The sequence below is a fragment of the Corapipo altera genome, unplaced genomic scaffold (genome assembly GCF_003945725.1).
Source record: "Corapipo altera isolate COAL_440 unplaced genomic scaffold, ASM394572v1 0, whole genome shotgun sequence".
Taxonomy (NCBI): Eukaryota; Metazoa; Chordata; class Aves; order Passeriformes; family Pipridae; genus Corapipo; species Corapipo altera.
This window is the reverse complement of record NW_020884872.1, coordinates 49,593,359-49,615,510: the sequence shown is the minus strand read 5'-3', so window position 1 is coordinate 49,615,510 and position 22,152 is coordinate 49,593,359. Positions and strand designations below refer to the sequence as shown.

General features: G+C 34.8%; 1 protein-coding gene across 4 annotated transcripts in view; it reads left to right on the top strand.

Annotated features, from left to right (window-relative positions):
• SCEL (sciellin) overlaps window positions 1-21,724 on the top strand; it is a 48,224-nt gene extending 26,500 nt beyond the window's left edge. For 3 of the 4 annotated variants that reach the window (XM_027646222.1, XM_027646229.1, XM_027646213.1), the window contains 8 exons: window positions 7,988-8,047; window positions 9,681-9,737; window positions 10,762-10,821; window positions 12,309-12,398; window positions 15,238-15,312; window positions 16,574-16,682; window positions 19,016-19,118; window positions 20,084-21,724. In XM_027646222.1, the coding sequence (XP_027502023.1) occupies window positions 7,988-8,047; window positions 9,681-9,737; window positions 10,762-10,821; window positions 12,309-12,398; window positions 15,238-15,312; window positions 16,574-16,682; window positions 19,016-19,118; window positions 20,084-20,100 (571 nt within the window). In that variant the 3' untranslated portion in view covers window positions 20,101-21,724. The remainder of the gene's footprint in view (window positions 1-7,987; window positions 8,048-9,680; window positions 9,738-10,761; window positions 10,822-12,308; window positions 12,399-15,237; window positions 15,313-16,573; window positions 16,683-19,015; window positions 19,119-20,083) is intronic. The other variant, XM_027646239.1, reaches the window with a different exon arrangement.
• The last annotated feature ends 428 nt before the right edge of the window (window positions 21,725-22,152 follow it).

Genomic DNA, 22,152 nt, shown 5'->3' with positions numbered 1-22,152 from the left:
TGAGAGAGGCAATTTCTAGGGAACAGAAACAAGGAATTAGAACATTTTTTTCTGATATAATTAAAGTAATTCTATATTCTTGCTTCTGTACAGGGTTTGCCTATACTGTATAGAGTAATTAAATATCATTACTCTTGTCAGATAATAGAAAATCTAGACAATGCTGTAAATCTGTTTGTATTTTGCTCCTATTTAATGATATTCCTATTTAACCCGAGGTGTGTTGTCAGTTTTCATTGTAATTGATTGTGAAGGAAAGACAAATTATTTACCTGTGCTTAAATTAACTCTTGTAACAAGGACACACATTTCTATGTCTATCAACATCTGGAACTTTGAAAAGTGGAAAAAAAATAAGAAACAGGATTTTTTTTCCAAATTATTAAGAAAAAGAGTAAACTGTTATCAACTTGGAATTTTCCAAACCAATGGAATTAAAACCATCATGTCAGGTCTCCAAAATTAACATTTATTGATAAAACTTTTTCTGCTCTAGAGTTGCATAAAGCAGAAAAGTGAGAGAACATACACGTGCATTTTGAGGCATTGTCCAATTATGTGTTCCCATTGCACAAAAAAGAGAAAACTGCTCTAGTGAGAGATAGTTGCTGTCCCTGAAAGCGTTCAAGACCAGGTTTGATGGGGTTCTGAGCAACTTGGTCTAGCGGAAGGTGCCCCTGCACATGGCAGGCGTGTTGGAACTAGACAATTTTTAAGGTCCCTTTTCCCTTTCAACCCAAACCATTCTATGAGACAGGCAATTCCAAAGAGCCACTAGAAATGTCCTGAACAATTACCTTAGGTTGAACTAAAGTTTAGATGACCAAAATTTGAAGGCATGGCTCCCATACCAGTAACTGTGTGACTTTTCCCTTGGGATGTCTTTTTATTTGCTTTCACTTTTTATCTAGACCTTCTGGAGACCTCTGAAATGTTCTGAAGGACACCTGTGTCCCTCAAAAAATGCTGGAAGCAAGGAAGCTAAAACAGAAGTCATATACACTCACAATTCAGTAGCTTGCTTTGGCTACAATGACAACTGTTTCTTTATGGTGAAGTGGCTTTACACTTTCTAAATTGTTTTTGATAGTAGAAATCAATACAGTCATTTTTGATTATCCATTTCAGCAGAGGGCTTCCAAGTGACAGGCATCTTCTGTCTCTCAATTCTCACAGATTCAGCATTCACTGGAATGCTGGTTTGCAGCTTTTCTGCATGTTGATACAAACAACTCACTATTGCACAGCTTATGTGAAGAGATCCAAGTCCATTATTCCTAACTGAAAAGTTAATACAGTGTTTACAGGGTCATACATACCCTTCAAGCAAAATGGAATAAGTTATTGTCCTTTTTCAGTAATCTTTCCCAGTCTACTTCTAGGAAACATTTTTATCAACAGCTTCTTCCTTTGTATTTAACTCCAAAATCCTCTGGGCTAAGAATTACACTGGTTTTGGCACAGTATAAGCTAGCTTTCACAGCTGACTGCAAGCTTCTTCTGTTCTTTCATCCTCAGCTGTTATTGATGAAAGGTCTGAATGAGGGCTTCTGGCACTGATCAGTGAGCATAGCAATGTGGAAGGAAATGCACCCCGCTTCAGGATAAATGCCAATCTTTTCTCAAAGAACTCCTTTATTTGTTCCCAGTTATATATGACAAAAGCCTGATACAGGGACAGTAACACAGCCTAACAGCAGATCAAAATTCAGCTGGGCCTACAATGTTAAACTTTATCCAGTAAGATGCCTGACATATTTAATACACTCTAGACCAACTCTTTTAGTTCAGAGTTGGAAGGTCCACTTGGCAATTTATTGGTTTTGTCTTCTCCTGTGTGGACATGACTAGGTCAGAAATGCCCTTATGGTTTTAGCCAGACTTGGTTAGTGTGGTCTTTCTATATTCCATCATTTCAGAAGAGAGAACTGTTGACTGGAATTCTTTGTTGGTCAACTGGGAGAGATCACCAAAGAAAGGACAACAGATATAACTTTTTTGGTTTCACAGTTAAAACCACTATATATATCTTATAATATCATCTCAGTTATCTCAGTAGTTTTTATAATTCAGCTCAGTGCTTTTGATCAGAAACCAGATGGACATCTATTAAAAATAATGTGCACGACGCCTTTAATAGTATTCAAATAGTATGCTTTAATATCCGCCTCTGGATTGTTCATGATTATGTTGATGATGACAGAGTGACTACATCTGAAACCTTACTGAGTATCCCGGGATTTGACATGAAGTGTCCAACTCATTAAAGGCAATACAGTAAACCTTCTGCAATACGCATGGTCCTTCAGTTTTCCAGTCCATAAAATGACACCTACAATATTGGTGCTTGGGTATTATGTCAACTATTGGTGTATCAGCAAAGAGGGATGATGAAATTCTAGGTAACTAGGTAAGAATGCCTTCAAGAGTTAGGGAACATTTCGAACTAGATAGAGGCTCAGCAAGACTTTTACAGGTTAAATAAGCATTCACTGAATGACTAGGGAGTTGTGGGCACATACTCTCCTGCATGATCCTTGAGGTACAAGAGCATGGCTGCAGTCTGTTTAAAATTTCCTTTCTCACTTCCTTTAGTACCTATGTCCAGGATCAACTTCAATTTCATCTCAGTATTAAGGACAGTCGGAAAAAAATGCAGTCAAACTTTTTAAAATGTATTTTTATTGACTTTTTCTTCATTGCTCTCAGAATTTGCAAATACAAACATTAGAAAGATTTTCAGTCCTTTCACCAAACAACTACGACATCACTAAAGCTCTTTTGTAGGCATGATTCACGTGTTTCCTGCTTCCATGTCATTTGAAATTTTATCTGAATGTTTTCAAGATTAAAAGAAAAAAAACAACTAAAAACCCAACAAAAACTGTGAGCTGTGCTTGAACGTGTGGATGAGATTCATTTGTGGTTTTCTTTTTGATGGTGATCTGACTTGTCACCAGCTAAACCAGAGTTTCTGAACTATTATCCACTGAAATAAGTGAGATTCACAAGCATAGTTCACAGAGCAGAAGGGGTGAAAAGTATTAGATCTTTATCTCAAGTGAACTGAGTTAGAAATCAAATGCAGACTGAAAATAAAAGTCAAATGTAGACAACTCAATTTCTCTAACTTTTTGATACAAAGCATAAAAGGGAAAAAACTCATACCTTGTGGTTACATAATACATTAATTTTTACACTTTTAAAAATTACTTACTGAAAATGTTCATAGATCCTTTGTACATTAAATTAAAGAAGACACCAGATACCTAACATTAATGGAATGAGGTAATGCAAAAGATAATTTTTCTGTAAATGAAGAAACATTTGCTGATATTGATACAGGGTCAGAGATATCAAGCTTTTGAAATTTAGCTGTTGAGCTTGTCACACAAGTGTTATATAATTTCCCTTTCTGTTTGTGTCTGAGAGGCACAGGGGTCAAGATATGACAGAATAAGAGTCCCTGGTTAAACTAAGCCATATATTTTACATGCACTTGTTTTGACAGGTTTTTTTTATACCTATTTTTATTTATGTTCTTTGCTAGCCTTTTATCCTACTGCACTCTCTTCATTAATTGTCAGATTTCTAATCCTATTTTACACAAGTAGCTAGAGGCAAAATATCAGATAGCAGCAGCAAAACTCATGGTTACCAAGTTTACAGCATGAGGCCCACAGTGGCCTAGTCGCACATAGTTTTTTCTATCCTTCAGAGTGGGGCTTCCTTTTGGATTCACAGTGTTATTTTAAGCATTTTTCTGAAAAGTGATGTTAAAGGCAGAATAGAGTTTTTTCTGAAGGTGCTCACTTACAAACAGAAAAGTAAATGAATCAATAGAATTGTCTTCCATACTTCAGCAACGATGACAAGCACACCGAGGTCTTAATGCAAGTCTTAATGTTTTTATTTTAGAATAAATTAATTCATTGTTTCAATACTTGAGATCCTTTTGTACAAAAGGTGATACAAATTCCTCTCTAGTGCTGTTACAAGTATTTTTTTGCAAAATAAAAAAATACATATTAGTTATCCTGAGTTAGGTGCCCTTAAAAACTTCCAGTCGTGTCCTGAGTTTTTATTAAAATATTTCATTTTATTGAATTTGCAAGTAAACTATATATTCTCCTCCTGGCAGGCTGTCTGACCCATCTCATTCTGCTCCATTTCAAAAATACTCATCCCAGGCAGAATGTTCACAGAGATGTAATGGTTGTCGCAAAAGATACTATGCTTGGAGGTGGCATCCTTTGGAATGACTTAAGATAAATGCCAACATCTATTACAAGCCACCTACCATATTTGAAAGATATTTCCTCAAGTTTGTCTAAACTGCTTTGCACAGAAGTTTTATGCTGCTGTTTTCCATCATCATCATCTATATTTTAAAAAATTGTTGACAAATGTAAGCAGTAGGAATTCAATTCAGCCAGCCTTGGACACCAAAATAGTTTGTTTTTTCAAGTGACAGTTATACTCGCAACTGGAAATCCACAGCAGCCTTGCACTGCATCTACTATTCTGATATGCAAGGAGCCTTTTCAGTATATAAATATAGGTTAGTCTCTTTCCCACAGTAATGCTTGTCATCTCTTTTAGAAGTATTAAAAAAGGGATAAATTGTATTGCTGATTTTTAACAACGTAACAATTGTCAAACAAAACCTAACCTGAAATTCTGTTTAGGCTCTGTAATGCACACTCACTCGAGTTTTTAATGTGAGGCTGGATTATGTGCTGATATCAACACTGGTGCTCACTGTGTGCTAATGCTAAAGTAAACGTAGCTTTGCTAACAGAGAGATATAAAAAGTCAGCAAAAGTATGCCCTGAACATAATCAGACAAATTCTGAGATATGCACCATGTCCTGTAGCTTGTCCTACTTTACATTTTATCCTTTTATAAATAACAGCTCTCAAATTTTAACTTTAGTTGATAATAACCTGAACTGTGCTTGAACCAGTAACTTGAAGTTGTGTATCCTATGACCTCTCCTTTGCACCAGCCAGCCACCTCAAGGCAAGCAACTTGAAAGATGCCAGTCCTCATTACTTGGTGCAGTCATGTCAAGATGTTTCATGAGGCTGAAAGTTTGAGAAGTGTTACGAGTGCAATAAATTAATATCTTCTAAGGGTTGTGTTTTATAGAAGTTTTATTCCATATTAAGTGTAAAGTGTAGTGAACAGGTCAGTCTGTATTGATTTCTGTGCTGTAATCTGCAGCTGCAACTGGTTTTGTTCACTTATTAGGACTCTTTAGAGTGAAGAGTTCTATTAATCAGCCTGTAGTTGACCAGGAGCACACATGTAGCCTAGACTTTTATTACTTTTGTTATCTTTTTGGATAACAAGTAAAATCTTCCTTGCAAGTCAGTCGGTGTATTGGGATACCCAAAGCACAGAAAATAATGTATAAGGAAGTAAGAAAATGACGTTGGCTGCAAAGTCATTATGATTTAAAGACTACAGAAGGGAACTAACTCATCTATCCTTTGAGTTGCACCAAGGATTAATATGGGCTGGTACACCCATTTCTGAAGGAATAAGTCTTAAATTATTGGAAGTTTGTATTTTTTTCCCCCATTATTTCCAAATAGGCAATAAGTCTAGGCTGAACTGTTTTAGGTACTTCCTCACTCTTTTTTTTTTGGAAACTCTGTGCAAATGGAACAGAGCAATTTAAGGTAAAGCAAGTCTGAAGTTATGTGGCAAGAGTGTTAAAATACATGTGAAAATTTAAAAAGAAAATGTTTTAGAGCCAGAATATTTTCCGCTGATCTTAAGGGAGTTTCTTCCTTCCCTTTTGGCAGAAAACTGTTACCTACAAGGACAAGTATATAGGTGGTATAAATTCCCAGTGTTCTAAAACAAATTTCTATAGAATTATTCATTCAATTATGTTGTATTTGATACAAAAACACTAAGATATTTTAATGTTTGTTACAAAGATTAACACAGAAAGTTCCAGTATTTGGGCCTTGTTGTGGGAGCATATTTTATCTGCATTGTATTGGACTATTTTTATAGGAAAATTTCTTCACTTAATTTATCTAATTATGAAAGAACACCCAGGAATTATTAAAAAATATGAAATTTAAATTTCTAAAGAAGTGAATAGAATATTTTATATCTACACACTGAGTAAAATTTTCAAACATATCTGTATTATTGAGTTAAATCTCATTAAAAAAACATATTGGAATTTGGTTCTCCAAACGCTTATATGCCTTTGAAAATCAGACACAGGAGCCATACAGACATAGTGGCCTGCAGGGCACAGCTTTGCTACTGTCATAGCTTTTCTATTGCTCCGTGCTGTGAAAGTCAGCAGAAATAAGCAGAAAGGCTACTGATAACCGTGCTGAGTAAACTGCATGTAATCCCATGACTTCAGCCAGAATGAACAGGAGTCCCAAATCTCCTGCTCTCTATGTTTTGGGTGAATATACAACACCGAGGCTGATATCTATGTGCAGGTTGCATAGCACGTAAAGATCATCACTGAGGCAGCTGCAATTGCAAAGCTTTGGTAGGCTTCATAGGAGAGTTCAGATACATATTTAAAATACCTCTAAGAACATAAAGGAATGGAGGATGCAAGAAACAAGAATTATAATGCATATATTACTCATGTCAGACGTGCATAGCTGGGTTTTTTGGTGGTTTTGTTTGTTTTTAAATAAAATTTGCAAAAATATAAGTTAAAGGAACTACCTGAGCCCTTATTTACACTTACTATAATTTCAGCGTTGCTACCTCCACGAATTGAGGAAGCAATTTGCCATCCAGTTAGTTTATAAAGGAAATTATAGTTTTGGATAGTTTTGCAAGGCTACAGTTTCAGAAGGAATACTCTGGAACTGTAAAATCTGCGATAATGTAAAGAGAATTTCCAAAAGCATATAATTTATTAAGGACTGGTTTGGAATCATAGTTAATGGCAATAGAGTCTTCTTGCACTCTTGATAATCTCATCAAAGGGAACCCCAAAGCTGGCAAACGTGATCAAGAAGAAACCTGAAAAGGCTGTTATTTCATGACAGAACAGGTCAGAATGAAAAGTCAGTAAAGAGACACATGGAACATTGTTGACTGCCAGGCTACTGAACAGGTCCTATAGGGTGGTACTGTCATATCATCAAAGGCATCATTCTTTTCCCATTGCTTTCTTCTGAGCAGCAAATATATCAATTTTTTGTAAGGAGTTAAGGTAACTAGATGGTAACTTTATAGGTAAAGCTGCTGAAAAATTTTCAGTAGAAGAGTTTGAAAATTTTGAAAATGCATTTTCATGGAAATGAAGTGTTTTATAGAAATGTTAACACCAGCACAATCCTTTGAAGGGAAATAAAGGTAGTCAAAACAATACTCCATGTTTTGACTTGACAACATTAAAAGTTACATTCAAAGAGTATAAAATATGTTAATTTCCATTTCTAATAGTTATGTTACATTAATATATATTGTATCTTTAATGTTAGTATATTGAAAAAAGGAAATTAATTAACTAACAAGTTCTAATTCAAGGAATAATATTTCCCCCTTACAACAGATAATAATAATAATAATAATAATAATAATAATAATAATATAAATCACATCCTATCTTTTGTGCGGAAGTTCAAGAATTAGTGGATGTAACTAGATCTCATCATCCCTCACTTTAAACATGAACTTTCTTGTGAGAAAGGAGAGTTTACTTGGGAGAGAGCTGGACTAGATAGCCTACCAAACAGACAAATGGACTTTTCCACTACCTCAGGAAGAGCGTGGGCTTATGTGCATATGGTGGGCATATGGCTGTGACTATGACTATCTTTGAATTACTAAAATGATGTATGCCTTGAACTTTTAATCAGTTAATTTTTTTCTTTCATAAAAGTTGTGCCAATTATAATTTTTTAAAATTATTATTTAGTTTGACTACTTGACAGCTTGTTATACTGACTGTGATACGATCTGGGGTTTGTTCTGTCTCTAAAGGAACCAAGACCTCGATAACCTCAGCAAAGTGAATCCAAGTTCTTCCACAACTGACAAGGAGTAAGTCTTCAAAGTTTCTCAGGCCCTACTTTCCTAAAGCAGTGAGTAATTTGCAACCATGAGAATGTCAGGAAAGGTAATGTTGCAAATCTGGAAAATGTTTTATAGATTAATAAGTAGCACTCCTTATACTGAATGATGAATATAAAAATACAGATGAATTCAGTGGCATGTGCACTATCAGTAATATCACAAGTAATATCTATGGCAAGCTTCCATATGTACCTTATGTGCTTCTGCAATTAAACTGTTAATGACCTATTGTGATATAGTTAGAGAAGGGGCAGTAAACAAAATACCATAGAACTCACAGATGATACGGGTTTCCCCAACAAGGTGTAACAAAGCATTTCAGTCAGCAAGGGCAGTGATCCACAGAGAGTAGCTTGAACTTACTTTTTTGAACAATGTTCAATCTGTTTCGGGCCAAGTTTCTTGAGGTCTGCAAGCATCCCTTCAGCATATGGAAGGGGAGGAACTGACGGGGTACTATGCTCGTAAGAGCTATGTTATCTTTGTCACACCTAACACTGATATTCTGCAGATAAATTTCAAGACTGATGTTCTAAACAGTAACAGCACACAAATGTTGCCAACCTGTGATCATCTATTTTACATTAGACAGTCTTACCTATATGCACACACATACGCATATATATGTACACTTAGCACTAACCTGTAAGTTGAGTATAATTTTTTTTGGAAATGTTAACTCACAGATAATTTAATAGGATAAAGTACAAGGCTTTGAGACACTACTGAATTTTAGGAGCATCCAAAGTTTTAAGATTAATAAGCCTATCATGGATTGAAGTGACCAAGTTATGAGTGTCATAGAGCTAACTGGGCCTTTTATTTTGCTCCCTATTTACCTAAAGAGAATCATGGGTTTTTTTACAGTAGTTAAGAGTGCTTTTCATAGGTCATTCCATCCTCTAATTCATGGAACCATTTTAAAATAATAAAGAATACAGAGGAGAAACTTGCCTCTAGTTTAATTGTATTTATGAAATTTAAAAAAAATTTTCCCTATATGTAAACTATGTGAGTCTTTGGATGCTTACATTTTCAGTATAAATATGGACATAATCAATGCTTTAATTGTTCACCATGATGATAAATAGAGGGAATTTCTCATCATTCCAGAAGCAAAGTATGTGGAAATTTGGCCATATTTCTACATGTTGTCTTAAGAAGTAGAAGTTTCTTATTTTAAATAAAAAAATTATTCTTGAAAATTATTGATGCAAACACATATTAAGCTATTTGGAGCCTGCAAATTAATTCTAAATTCTTTGAAAGTTCATGTTTCTCCTTCACTGTCTTCACTGGCAAAAACCAGTCTTAAACTATGGCATTGATCTGATTAAAGTATTTTTATTTTCTTGGATATAATAGATAATATTTTTTATTTAATTATACAGAACTTTACCTTGCTAGGGGAAAATTGAAAACATATTTTCTTATTATGTTCAAGAACATAAGTGTTCGCAAATTTTGAACACAAACATAGTTAACAATTTACTTTTTTCCTTTTAAATATGTGCATAAATATATTTCTTTCTATTATGTCACTTTATTCCTTCCTAGATAGGGGGAATATTTTAACAGTTGTATTTGTTTGTTGTTTCAGACAAAAACACCTTCAGGATCTTACTGAAATAAATACTGCTGATCAGAAAAATAAGAGGCGAGCTTGTCATAATCTTTCTCTTATATACTCATAAAATATTGATGGTTGATTGGATATTAGTATTAATAGGTTCTGTTCTGTAAAAATCACTACATTTTAATTTGTGTTCAAATGGGAACCTGGGTGACATTTTTTTAATCTGAAACAGTTTGTCAATGGGTAACATTTTTGTTTAATTACAGGGCAATTAATATACAATATTAATGTAAAATTATATTATTATATACATGACATATGTTAATATATGAAATTTATTATATGACATTGCTTTTTCACAGTAAGTGATTGATGAGCTACTAGTATAAATGTGATGCCATATAGATCTAGAGATTGTATACAATCCTAGATAACAGCAGTCGTAAGAGGAATTTGGTCTGCATATAATAATAAAGCAAATAACATATTTTGAAAGCCATTTCCATAGCGCATGGTATTGATGCCTGTACCAAATGAAATTCTGTTATCAAGTTAAAATGATAGAGCCATGATCAGTTTAGCAGATGTAGGCAGATGTACATGCTTCACCTGTAGCATGGGAACGCAATGTCACATAGTGGTCATAAACTGAAACAAGAGGGATTCTGACTGGATATGTGGAGGACTGTCCATCAGCGGAGCAGGTAGCCTGGAGAGGTTATGCCATCTCTCCTTGGAGGTTTTCAAGACCTAATTGACAAAGACAAGCAACTTGGTTTGACTTCAGAGCCACCCCTGCTTTAAGCAGAAGGTTGGACTAGAGAGCCCCTGAGGTCCCTGAATTCCAGCCTGAATTATCCTACAAAACTATAATGAACTTGCTGATTTTGAGTTGTTTGTTATTCTTTTGTGGTGTCATACTAGAAAGAAACTGAAAAATATTGAAGCCTGAGCAGATAACTGCAGTCAGATAATTGTAGTCAGGAATATTCTCTGTGAAATGCACACAATTTTTTTCTTCTTCAACATAAATAACTCAGCCTGTTTAATATGTTTAGATTAAATAAGATACTTCTATTAATTCTGAGGTCTCTCTCACTTTCAGAAATGAGGACCTTGGTGATAACACTGAAGTAAAGTCTGCTGATGACCAAAGTAAAAAGCGGTGAGACTTAATTGGTAGTTTTCTCTAAAATTTGAAGAGCTAATATCAACAGTTCTGGCTGTTTAGTATGGTACCAGAAATTTGAACTCCTAATACAAGAAAGCAAAATTTGCCCAACATAAGTAAGATATCTGTATTATTTCTAAAATGTGACTGATTAACGAAATGTAACAATAAAACTGGGTGTATTTTGGTAATAATCTCTTGTAAGGAATGAAAATGACTGGTGACAAGATCCTCATAAGCATTTTTGTGCTTATCTGGCTGTTTTGTGAACTCAGCTGCTAGCATCTCAAACAAATATAAGTAAACGCATTCCTAGTACAAGGTTTCATTGCTACTAGGTTTCTTTATTTGCAGAGGCAAGGACCCATTTTGGTCAATTAAAGTGAAGTTAGTAATATATTTTTAGCTACCATTCTGATGCTATCTTTTTGAGTCTTCCATTTAGTTGTATATCTAAATGAAGAGGAAGAATTAGCTATCTGTATACATAGGCAGTTTTTCTATTTTTCAATAGAAAATATTTTTATCCTAGCAGTTTCACTTGACAGTCTGACCAGAGAAGCATATACTGAGTATCTGTGGTGAATGAGTTTCTCTTTTGGTTCTGAAAGGGGGTATGCCTGGTTAGGAGTCACAACAGAGGGTGCTACTTCATGCCACATGCTATGCATATAAAACATGACAGCACTAAGTGAGGGTCGTTTGCAGAGCTTTGGTCCTTGGCAAGCTCACTGAAACAAATCAAGCTGCAGCCCAAACATCCAGAGTTAAGGCTTGTAATCATCAAGTTGCTTCAGAACCTTTGGCAGAATCAAATAACAGTAGCATTTATCTGAGCTGCTTCGTAAAATCTTCAAAAACATTATAGCACTTATTCCTTAAATCCTATAATTTGTATGACAAGGTTTATTTTTATGTTTGTTTGACTGTCATGTCTGTGGCAGGGAAAACTGCAGAGGCAAGGTTTCTTTTGCTTGAATAATAATCCTGCTTTTTGAAATGAGTCCATTTATCTGTTTAGCTGGTCACTTCTAAGAAAAACATAACTGTAGTATATCCAAAAGAAAGACAATTTGGGACTGAAATGCAGTAAGCCTAAGAAAACATCATAAAATACTGACAAGAAAAAGTAAAGTGCTATCAACCACTGAGACATTATTGCGCAGTTGAAAATCTCAGCAAGTACTTCTAGGAAACTAGAGTTCAATAAAGTTAGATGAAGTTTCCGATATGAATAAATCTGAATATATCAGCATAAACTGGAAGACTTAAAATTATAGGTCAGTGATTGCATTATTTTTCACCAGCAACAGTTTAACAACAGTAAGACAAACAAAAATTTTTTTACCTATTTTTCAAGCCCAAGCTTCTGCATTTATGGCTCTAAGTGTAAATTAAAAGCTGTGTATGAAAATGATTTCTAAAAAGTCTTTCTTTTCTTGTTGTACGGTTTCTTCTTTTTTTTTTTTTTTTTTTTTTAGGATAACTGAGAAAGCATATGAAAATCCTCCAAGGGCTCCAAATAACCTCCCAGAAACAAACTACTCTAGCGACAGTGAAAGAAAGACCAGGTACTGTGGACAATCAGTTGAGCATCATAGCATCTAAAGTGATATTTCTTGCAAAAAATTAAGAAAAAAAAAATTTATGCATGAAATTTCAGGGATGCTTAGAAACCTCACATTGGTCTTTGGAAACATGCCAGCCCTCTTCCAAATCTTCTTCCAGGATCCCAGGCATAGAAGCTCACAAATCATAACTCTGGTGCACAAAGTGGGGAGCACAAAACATACCCTGTGTAGCTCTAGACATGTGGCTGAAACATGAAATTGAGGAGAGCAGCTAAGCCAGAATGCATATATAATCAACAGAGGAAAGGCATTTCCTGTGTGTTAGATACACACTGCTCTTATTTCTTCTAAACTTACTTCTTTGTGAGGGTATAAGGAAAACTGCACTCTTCACTCAGGTGCCTTATTAAGTTCCTAAATGGGATGAATTTGAACCCATGTATCACCAATCCAATCACTGAAACTGTGACATCCTGACTTTTTGACCAGGAACAAACTCCTTTAAAAACCATTTATCCTGCAATACTCTTGCTCTAGCTGGATTCTGCTTCTGCAAGCACACACATTGCAAATCTGTGTGAAAAATGTGATGTAGAGATACTTAAGAGAACTAGCTATACACCAGGTGTGTTGGTAACAGGAAATAATTGAAACAAAGGAAATTATATCTTGTTCTTCACGGTTAAAATGTATTTTCAGGAAATATGACAAAAATGTACTATATAATTCCTGAAGGAAAGACATTTTTGGATTAGGAAGAAACCTCTCCTCAGTACCAAACCACTCAGTACCCAATAATTAAATATTAACGTAGGTGGGATTGTTTAAATACATAACCCTATATGTAAGGTGTTGCACTGCTGTATAGTAGTTTTGAACTCCTCGAGTCAAGGCTGATGACTTGGCAGGGAAAGGAGTAATCTATTGAGCCTTACTGACAGGGAAAAAAGCAGTCATAGTCTGGTACTTTATGGGAACTACGGTCAATGTCCCCATCCTTAACCTTATGCACACCTGAGCCTTGGTGTGGGTATGAATGGGCACAGGATCTCTAATCTCATTTTCTTACATTTGCTCTAGGAGGTTGGAGTACAGTTGAAATTTATGCATTCTGAAACTTCTGCATGGCCTCAAAGGACAAACCCATAAATTGGCTGAGAATAAAGCAAAACAGCATACAATTTAAGACTAAAAATGAATATTCAACAGAAAATTCAATTAGCATTTTCCAGCATTTTGCACACATACAGATTCTGATTTGTAATATTCTGATTATTTTTGAAAGTTAAAATAGAGATAACAATACAAGAGTGGCAGGGCAAAGAATGTGCTGCAATATGCAATGTTCTCTTACACTTGACAAAATTTATACCCTCTACCTGAACCTCTAATCCTAATTTAATTAATGAAATCTTATTAAATGAATGGTTTTTGTAGGTTATTTCAAGTTTTATGCAATAGATTCTACAGAGTATTTATTGCTGAGTAGTTTGCTGTGTAAACAAGTCACACCATAGCAAGCAAAGGAGTGAGTTATATGAACTAAAAGAAGGTATGTGATCAGATACACAGCTCTCAGGCTACATTGTGACTCAGTTTTCACTCAGTGTCTTGTCAACCTCTCAGACTATGAATTTACTTAAAAAGGTTCCGCGTTTCCTCACACTTTCAGTTGACAAGGTTATAAACTGATTCTTTGGAAATATTTTTGCTGTAGCTTCATTATTTTTTTCTATACAGTAGTACAGTTATATTTTTTTTGTAACTTGTGGTTATATATATTTTTGTGTTTTTCAACATTGCTATGGTCTATGAAACATACATAAAACATTTATCATTTAAGCTTATCAGTAATTGCAATTTTAATACATTTCTGGTGTTGCATAGGAATCAAATAAGATATATTTACATTAAAAAATGCAGCTATGTAGGAAAGAGTATCTGGGCTTCATAACAGCTTTCACACACATTATCAGTCTATTTCAGGCAAAGCCTGTAAAAAAAGATGTTCTGCAAATACACATGATTATAAACAATTGTTCCTAACATTGATGAATATTATTCAAGAGTGAAATGGAACATGTAATAATTACCACATGCCTTACTAATTTCTGGAGAATAGGATAATTAAATCAGTTCAGAAATGTTCAAAATATGTAGGGCAAGACGACTTCTTCAGCTGTCATATATATGTTCATCCGTTCCATGCAATAAAAACTGACAGTTAAGCAATTTAGAAATGGGACTGTTAAAAAAGGAAGATTAAACTTCCCTGACACTTCAGTACATTGCTTTTTACTTCCTTTTACTCCGATATGAGGAACAATACAGTTATTGTAGTGAACATAAATCACACATTGAACAGCCTGTATTATAATGACCCTCACTCTAATTCTAGGACCACGTTGCAATTTTGTTTGGCTGTTTGAAAGCTCTTTGAGGACAAGTGAAAGAAGTAGAGGAAAAGGAAAAAAATGCAGTCTGTCACCATTTCCTGACACGTATCATTCAGGCTGGGATATCAGCACAGGCAAACCCAATAACATCATATAATTTTGCTCAATGGGCTTGTGTGGATTTAATTTTGAAATGCTGAAGAATCATTCAACAATAAAACACAGTCTAAGGACACCATATGTCTAATTTAGGGGTTTTTTATTTGATATTATTATTCTTTATGGTTGTGAAGGGACAGAAAAAGAACTCATCACCAACTATGATGGTTTTTTCTTCACAAGCATGTTACTTTAGTTTAATTTGCAAATTATCATTAGTGTAGTGAAACTTTTAAAAATATAAAGTACTGTTTAGTAATTGCTATGCACTCTCTGCTTCACAGCAAATCATCATATGGTGCCTATGAAGAAAATATAACTGGAAATACTATTAAAACTGTTTACTCCACTTCTGACCGGTACGTACACATTAATAACATAGTAGAGTACCAAAGGACACAGACATTTGCATAAGCATTCAAGTGTTCAGACAAAAGAGAGCAGTGGAAGTCACCATTAGGCTCGTCAGACAGCTTTTCATACAGAATTCTCTTTCAGTGGGATCTTGCCATCAAATCATTACCACAGCTCAGCAGCCTAGTATTATGTCAAGCTTGTCACAGCTGACATTTTAAAATATCTATAGAAACAATAGCCAATGCTTTAAGTGATAGGGTTGGCTTTGTGAGTCTGTAGTTTCTATCTCAGGCAGCTGCTTACTCTGCAAAATGTCCTTCCTTTGTGAGAGTGGTTTCTGTAATTACCAACTTTATGACCAGATGTAGAGGAATCAGTTCACATGACAACGCTGTTAAAAACTATGTCATCACAACAATTAAGATATTCCCAAACATAAGAAGCATATTTGCTCCATTAGTAATATCTTACCTCATGGGAAAAAAAGTTAAAGGATAATTTGGACAGTCCCATTACTTGGAATTACCAAGTCAGAAAGACTTGTATCCTTTCCAACATAGCTGTAAGAAACTCTGAGAATGATTAAATATTAGTACGATGGTTTGTCATCGAGTAGAAAGGAGCAAGGCCAGTTGATTTTGTAATGCAAAACCAACAACAATTATATCTAGATACAGACTGATGTCATGTAAGAATGCAACAAGAGCTGAGAAAATTTTTAAAAGTACTATTGTCATAAATACCAGGTAGACCGTTCTATATGTGTGTTCACTATAACTACCATGAAGGTATAATTTCTGTCTGACATACAGAAATTCAAAAAAGTTTTCAGGCATTTCAACAACACAGCGAATTCTATACCAGATTGATCAAATTATGGCATTTTCAATACAACTACCAATTTATTTTTGTGATTAAAATGTTAAAATTCTTGTCCTCCACTCCATCCCTATTTAGTATACATGCTCCCAGACATTCAGCAGCTTAATTCACTTCACCAGAGAAGACCATTCTTTCTATGAAGGTATTTTTGCTATTTGACAATTACATTCAGCAATTTATCCATCACAGAAGCATGTATATTACACTTGTCAACTAGAATGGAGGGAATACACACATGACATTTTTCCATTTATGGCCGTTGTACAGTATACAAATGTCTTTCCCGCGCAGCCTACTAAGCTTGTATGCTGAGATTTTTTTCTGGTTGAGATTTCGATGGCAGCTCTTTTTCTGACACCTGATGTTATATTATATACACAGGAGTATAATTGGAAAAGATATATGTACATACTGCAGGAAGCCCTTGGGTGTAGATGCCAAAATGATCTTAGATGCCTTGCAAATTTGCTGTCATTCAACTTGCTTCAAGGTAAGAAGATTTCACCTGGTACTAAGAAATATGATTTGAATGTAATACCTGCATTATACTACACATATAATAAGACTATTTAAGCCTTAGGCCTTCTCCACCTTGAAGAACAGGAAGGCTTCCAACTAGAGGAAATTAATGTAGGAAATACTATCTCTCTGTTTCTCTCTCTGCTCTACACAGTCCCTTCTTCTTTCTTTCCATTTCTCTCCCTCCTCCCTCTACTCTCCTTCTCCCCGCCCCTCCTCTCTCACAACCAAGGAGATAAAGGAGGATCCAAGGAGGATAAAGGATGCAACTGTATGTATCCTGAATGTCCCACACATTTAGAAGCCTTCACTTATACACCCTTCCAGTCTGATACAGTGAATTATCTTCAACTTACACTTTCTTCATATTATAAAATTTTGTTCAGTTTCTCTTTTTATGAAGTTTTGTAGATGTTCTTGATTAGGTGACATCTAAAACAGTCTTAATTATTAAAAACTAGATATTTTTTCCCTGTTTCCATTAAAAATGAAAGCAGAGGAAATTTATTTCTGCTTGCCATTCCAAAACACAAGCCTCAGCAGAAAATTTGCTCTTAAACTTTTCTCAGGGTATGCTTGGCAGTGCTCAGTCTTATGGTCTGTTTTCTTTCTGCCTCATTTGTCTTATTTCTGCTTGCATCTACACACAGAGTTTGCTGTTCTCACAAACAGTACTCTGCAAAATCACTGCATTAGTATAGTTCATTTTTCTGCCCAGTCCTGCATAGGTTTGACTTCTGCTTCTGACAGCAGTTCTTCTACCTATTTACTGCATGAAAATTAACACAAAGCAGAATACAGCAGTAAGGTTGCTCTTAACATGTATGAAGCTACATGTGCTTTTTGTCTCATATTGACTTTCTGAGTTCTTTGAGCACCAGAAATGCAATTTCTTCCCGGGAAACCACTATGTAATACTATTATTGCAGGTAAATATAAGCTCTGGTTTGCTTCCATTCTTTTTAGATGGATCAACCCACATAGAGAGGAATGGACTTTTCATGCAGTTAAGAGTATTAACAAGTTTGTATAGGCTGAATTATCTGTTAAATATTTATGCTTTTAGAAAAAATTATATTATTTTGCTACCTATTCTCCATTTGGGACCTTTCTGGCCAGCAAAATTCAGCTTAATTTTTGTGTAACTACACACTTAATGAAAGCATTGGTAAAAAAATTAAACAACTGATGTAGGTCTGTGGCTCATGCTTGTAGTTATGTATTTAGCCAAACAGTGCAATTTTTCATCATTAATATTCATTCAGCTCCTTATAAATACCCTGTATCCATTAGAGATTTGCATGTAGCTGACAACAGTATAACATCTTCATTTCCTTGTAAAGGTATATACCAAAAGTTGTGAGTAAATAATCCAAATTATAGGGGGTTTTCTCTGTATAAAAATTCTAGCCAATCTTGGTGATCAAAAGATCATGAAGACATGCCCATCCTTTTGTTGATTTAAACAAAGAAACATAAAAAAGTGAAGAAGCATATTGTTTTAATAACACCTTAATGCTAATGCTGATTTTCACTTATCAGAGCATAAAATACCCAAAGAAACCAGAATTTACTATTATTTTATTAGATTAAAATGAATAAATAAATAGATAAAATTATCTGGGTATCGAGGTTCTAGTTTATATATCAAATTACCATGCTCCTTGATCCACTGTCAGCTTTCCTTGTGATCCTGGGAAGTAAGCTTCTGCGTGTATCTGTGTATTTTCATATGTGAAACGTGGACAGTGCTTCCCTATCTCAAAAATTAGCTTTTTTTAGACATTTGTGAAAGCAGTGTCCAGATTCTGCAATTGGAGACACAGTTAAGTGTTAAGATAAGTGCCTGAAAATATTTTGAAATAAGCAGGTTTAGTTTCTTTAAGATCTACTCTGAGTTGCATGATTAGGTGTGATCATGCTTCCTTTAGTGGTGAAGAAAGAAAAGGATCGCAAAATAGTGATTCATCTTATTTTAGGATAAACCTTTAAGCTAAGACAGAGAAAGTACCCTTTCGAAATGTCTCAGGGAAGTATGGGGTTGTTAAGTATAATGAGTACCTAGGGAACCAACTGAGACACTGGTATCTGATTTTTAGATGTTTAAAGGTGAGATATTCAGATGTTTAACTTCCTGTTCATTAAAGCTACTCTTTCAGAGTTCAGATTTGATGATATTGCAGTACTAATAACCCGTATTCTGGTCTGGGGCTGCCTGGTTCCTACAGTACAGCATACAGGGAATGAGTATTAGAGAAGGGTTTCATTTTAATTTTTCTTCTTTCTTTGAATTGTATGTTGAAGTGTGAAGTATGTAAGAGACCCCTGGAAGATCTAAAAGCAGGAGACAGCATTTGGATTTATAGACAAACTGTGCATTGTGAGCCTTGCTATTCCAAAGTTAAAGGTAATGTACAAGATGGTACTGAACATAAGGAAAACAATTTTGAGAACTTCATTCAAACAACTTGAACGTACAACACACAGCTGTTGCTTTTCTCATTTCTGCATACTTCAACTTTTTCAATGCATCTAATTCAGTAAGCTGAATTAGAGTCTAGATACAATTATTCTGTATCTGTGAAGGAGATTTCTTAAGGTCTCATTGTAACCTGTAGAGTCCAACCTATGCAGTCAGTGAAGACACCTAGAGTGAGACAATAGCCTCTTGCCCTGGAAGCGAGAAGAATAAATTGCAAGGTCATCTGAGAATCAGGTTGCTCTACTGAAATGACTAAGCCAGGGTCCAGAGGTATTTTCACCTAGTGGAACAATTGTGACCATTAGAAAGAAGATACAAAATCTATTAAGTCATAATGAAAATATAATACTGTGATTATCATTCTTACCTTTGTGAGGAGCATAGTGAATAAACAAATGTGCAAGGCAGGGACAAATGAACATTTTATTAATTTTTCTAGAAGTTGCAAATTTTAAATCTTGTGTCTTCACAGCAATTATTTTATATAAATCAGTACCTAGTACCTTTGTACCATCTTAAGACAAATGGAAATGGAGAAGAAATGCTCTGATAAGCTGGTTATCAACCACATAATTCCAAGATAAGATCATGTCAACTAAAATTACATTAAAAATTTGTTTGATTAAAATACTTTGTGTTATGCCATTGCAAAATTTGACAGGAAGAATTTTGCAATTAATCAGATTAGAAAATTAATAAGACATTGTAATAGTTACAAACCAGTAAAAAGACATACCAGGATTCTGTATATCAAGCATTATAAATTGACATGTCCTTATTAATCAAATTATAAGACAGGACAGTCAGACTTCAGTAGATATTCTAAAAAAGAAAAAATTAGAGTATACTTTTTTGCTTGGCATTTCTGACCAATATTTTCTCTCTTGCAGAAAAATGGATCTACTAATTCTGACATACAGAACTCATGATAAAGAAGTTCCACTATTGTTTAATTAAGTGTATTGGCCTGTTAATTCAAAACACTGTGTAAAATTATTCATTTGTATTGCTAGGAAAAAATTTCCTAAATGAAGTCCTACTGCATGGTTATCAAAGGAATCAATTTATTGGGAATTTAGATGCCCTTTCATACATACATTGCAGGAAGCAAGCAGAGACATTGTTCAGTATTTTCATCAGCTCTGTGAAACTGCTAAAGTGTATGTAAAACCAATTTTCTGAATGTCAGAACATACCTACACACTTGTTACGAAGGGGCTGTATTCTCTTTTGTGTAAAACACATCTCCTCCAATATAAAGATCTGTTGGCTTAATATAGCATGAATGGGATTCATCTCATAAAAAATTAGCCATTTAGAGGTCAACTATTTGGTTTAAACTAGTGTTTTCATACAGAGGGAAGGGGGTTCATGCCGTACCTTTGAGGAGAGACATCAATCTCCAGAGGACGGTTCTTCCCAAGTAACTTAAATGGTAATTTTGAGACAGAACAAATCATCTTTGGAAAATGCATCTCTATTACTGCAGAAGGATTCTAGACAAATATAGTTAGAGGGTTTTAAGTAGAATTATCCCACTCCATGTTTATAATTCTGTTACTATTGTATTACCATTTTTTTAAGAGGTGTACACTTAATAGTTGCAATGAAATAATGAAATACATACTTTGCACGATATTATGTTGTTGTATTTATCTTTCCTACTTTATTAAACTACCTAAACACTTTGGATGGATTCCTCTTGCCTAAATTTATATACAATGTAGACATCTATTTCTGAGTTACTTGATCTATTCTGTCTCACATAGAGGAGCAGATTTTTTTAGGAAGCAATTCAATTGGTCAGATTGCAAATGTCTATTTTACTGTGGTGTTAATCATGCTTTGAATGTATGTCTTATTTGCCATGGTTTGCAAAGGAACCTGGAATGAACAGTTCAGAATTCTACACATCTACATTAGGTCAGATAAACTCCTTCAAGACTACAGTGAAAGCATATTTTTTCCTTTAGGACAGTGCATGTGTATAAAGTATAGAAACTGAAAGAGGAATTCATGCTTTTTTATAATATGTTGCCTAAAATATTCAATAGTTGAGTAGTTTACTGGACATACAAGGGGTTGACTACTAGTCTTTGCCATGAGACGTTTTAGATTATGATTATCCAGAACAGTTTTTCTTCCTTACATCTCAGCTTAAAAGGACTTCTTGGATATGGCCATGACAGAGTTAGAGTGTTTGGAGGCTGCCGGACCTGAGCAAGAGCTTAGAAGTGTGTGAAATGTCAAAGCCATAGACAGATATTAGACTGGTGAATGGCTGTCCCAGTCAAGCTCTCTCACCTTGACTGCACATTTCATAGTGGAGACAGGAGGCATGGATGGATGTCTGTGTAATTTAAACCGTTGGGCCTGCAGCTGAATAATGATGTAATCTGTCTTGTCTGGCTTAAAGGATCTTCAGACTGACATGCAAAGGAGCCATGAAACAGTAGATATTTTGTTTTGTTAATTTTATGAAAATTCCTTATGAATTAGTGGCAGTAGCTCTAATAAATCTGTAATTATATTTTTTTTTTTCTGGTGTGTGTCTCTTGCTGATGACATATCCTAGTTAAATCATACTTATTGTTACTCTGTGCTTCGCCAGGAAAAATTGAGACTTGCACAAGAGGGTGAGAAAAGTAGTGGCAGAATTTTAATGTCACACATTTGGTCCTGTTTGGAGACCAACAGTTATTGCTAAAGCCTGGTTACAATGGAAGATGTTACACGTTCATTTGAGCCAGTACAATTGAATCTAGGACTTCCTAGTGTTTGAGGGGATGAGAGATTTTAGTTCACTCCACTAGAGACCAGGAGTACGCTCTGGATCAAATTATCTGCTACTTAAATGCTTACCTGCAGAGAAGTAGCAACAAGAAACAATAAATAATAATTCTGTTCTCATTTAGTCATCCGTGCTGAACAGCCCTGGCAATTTTGCCATGTGGGTTTT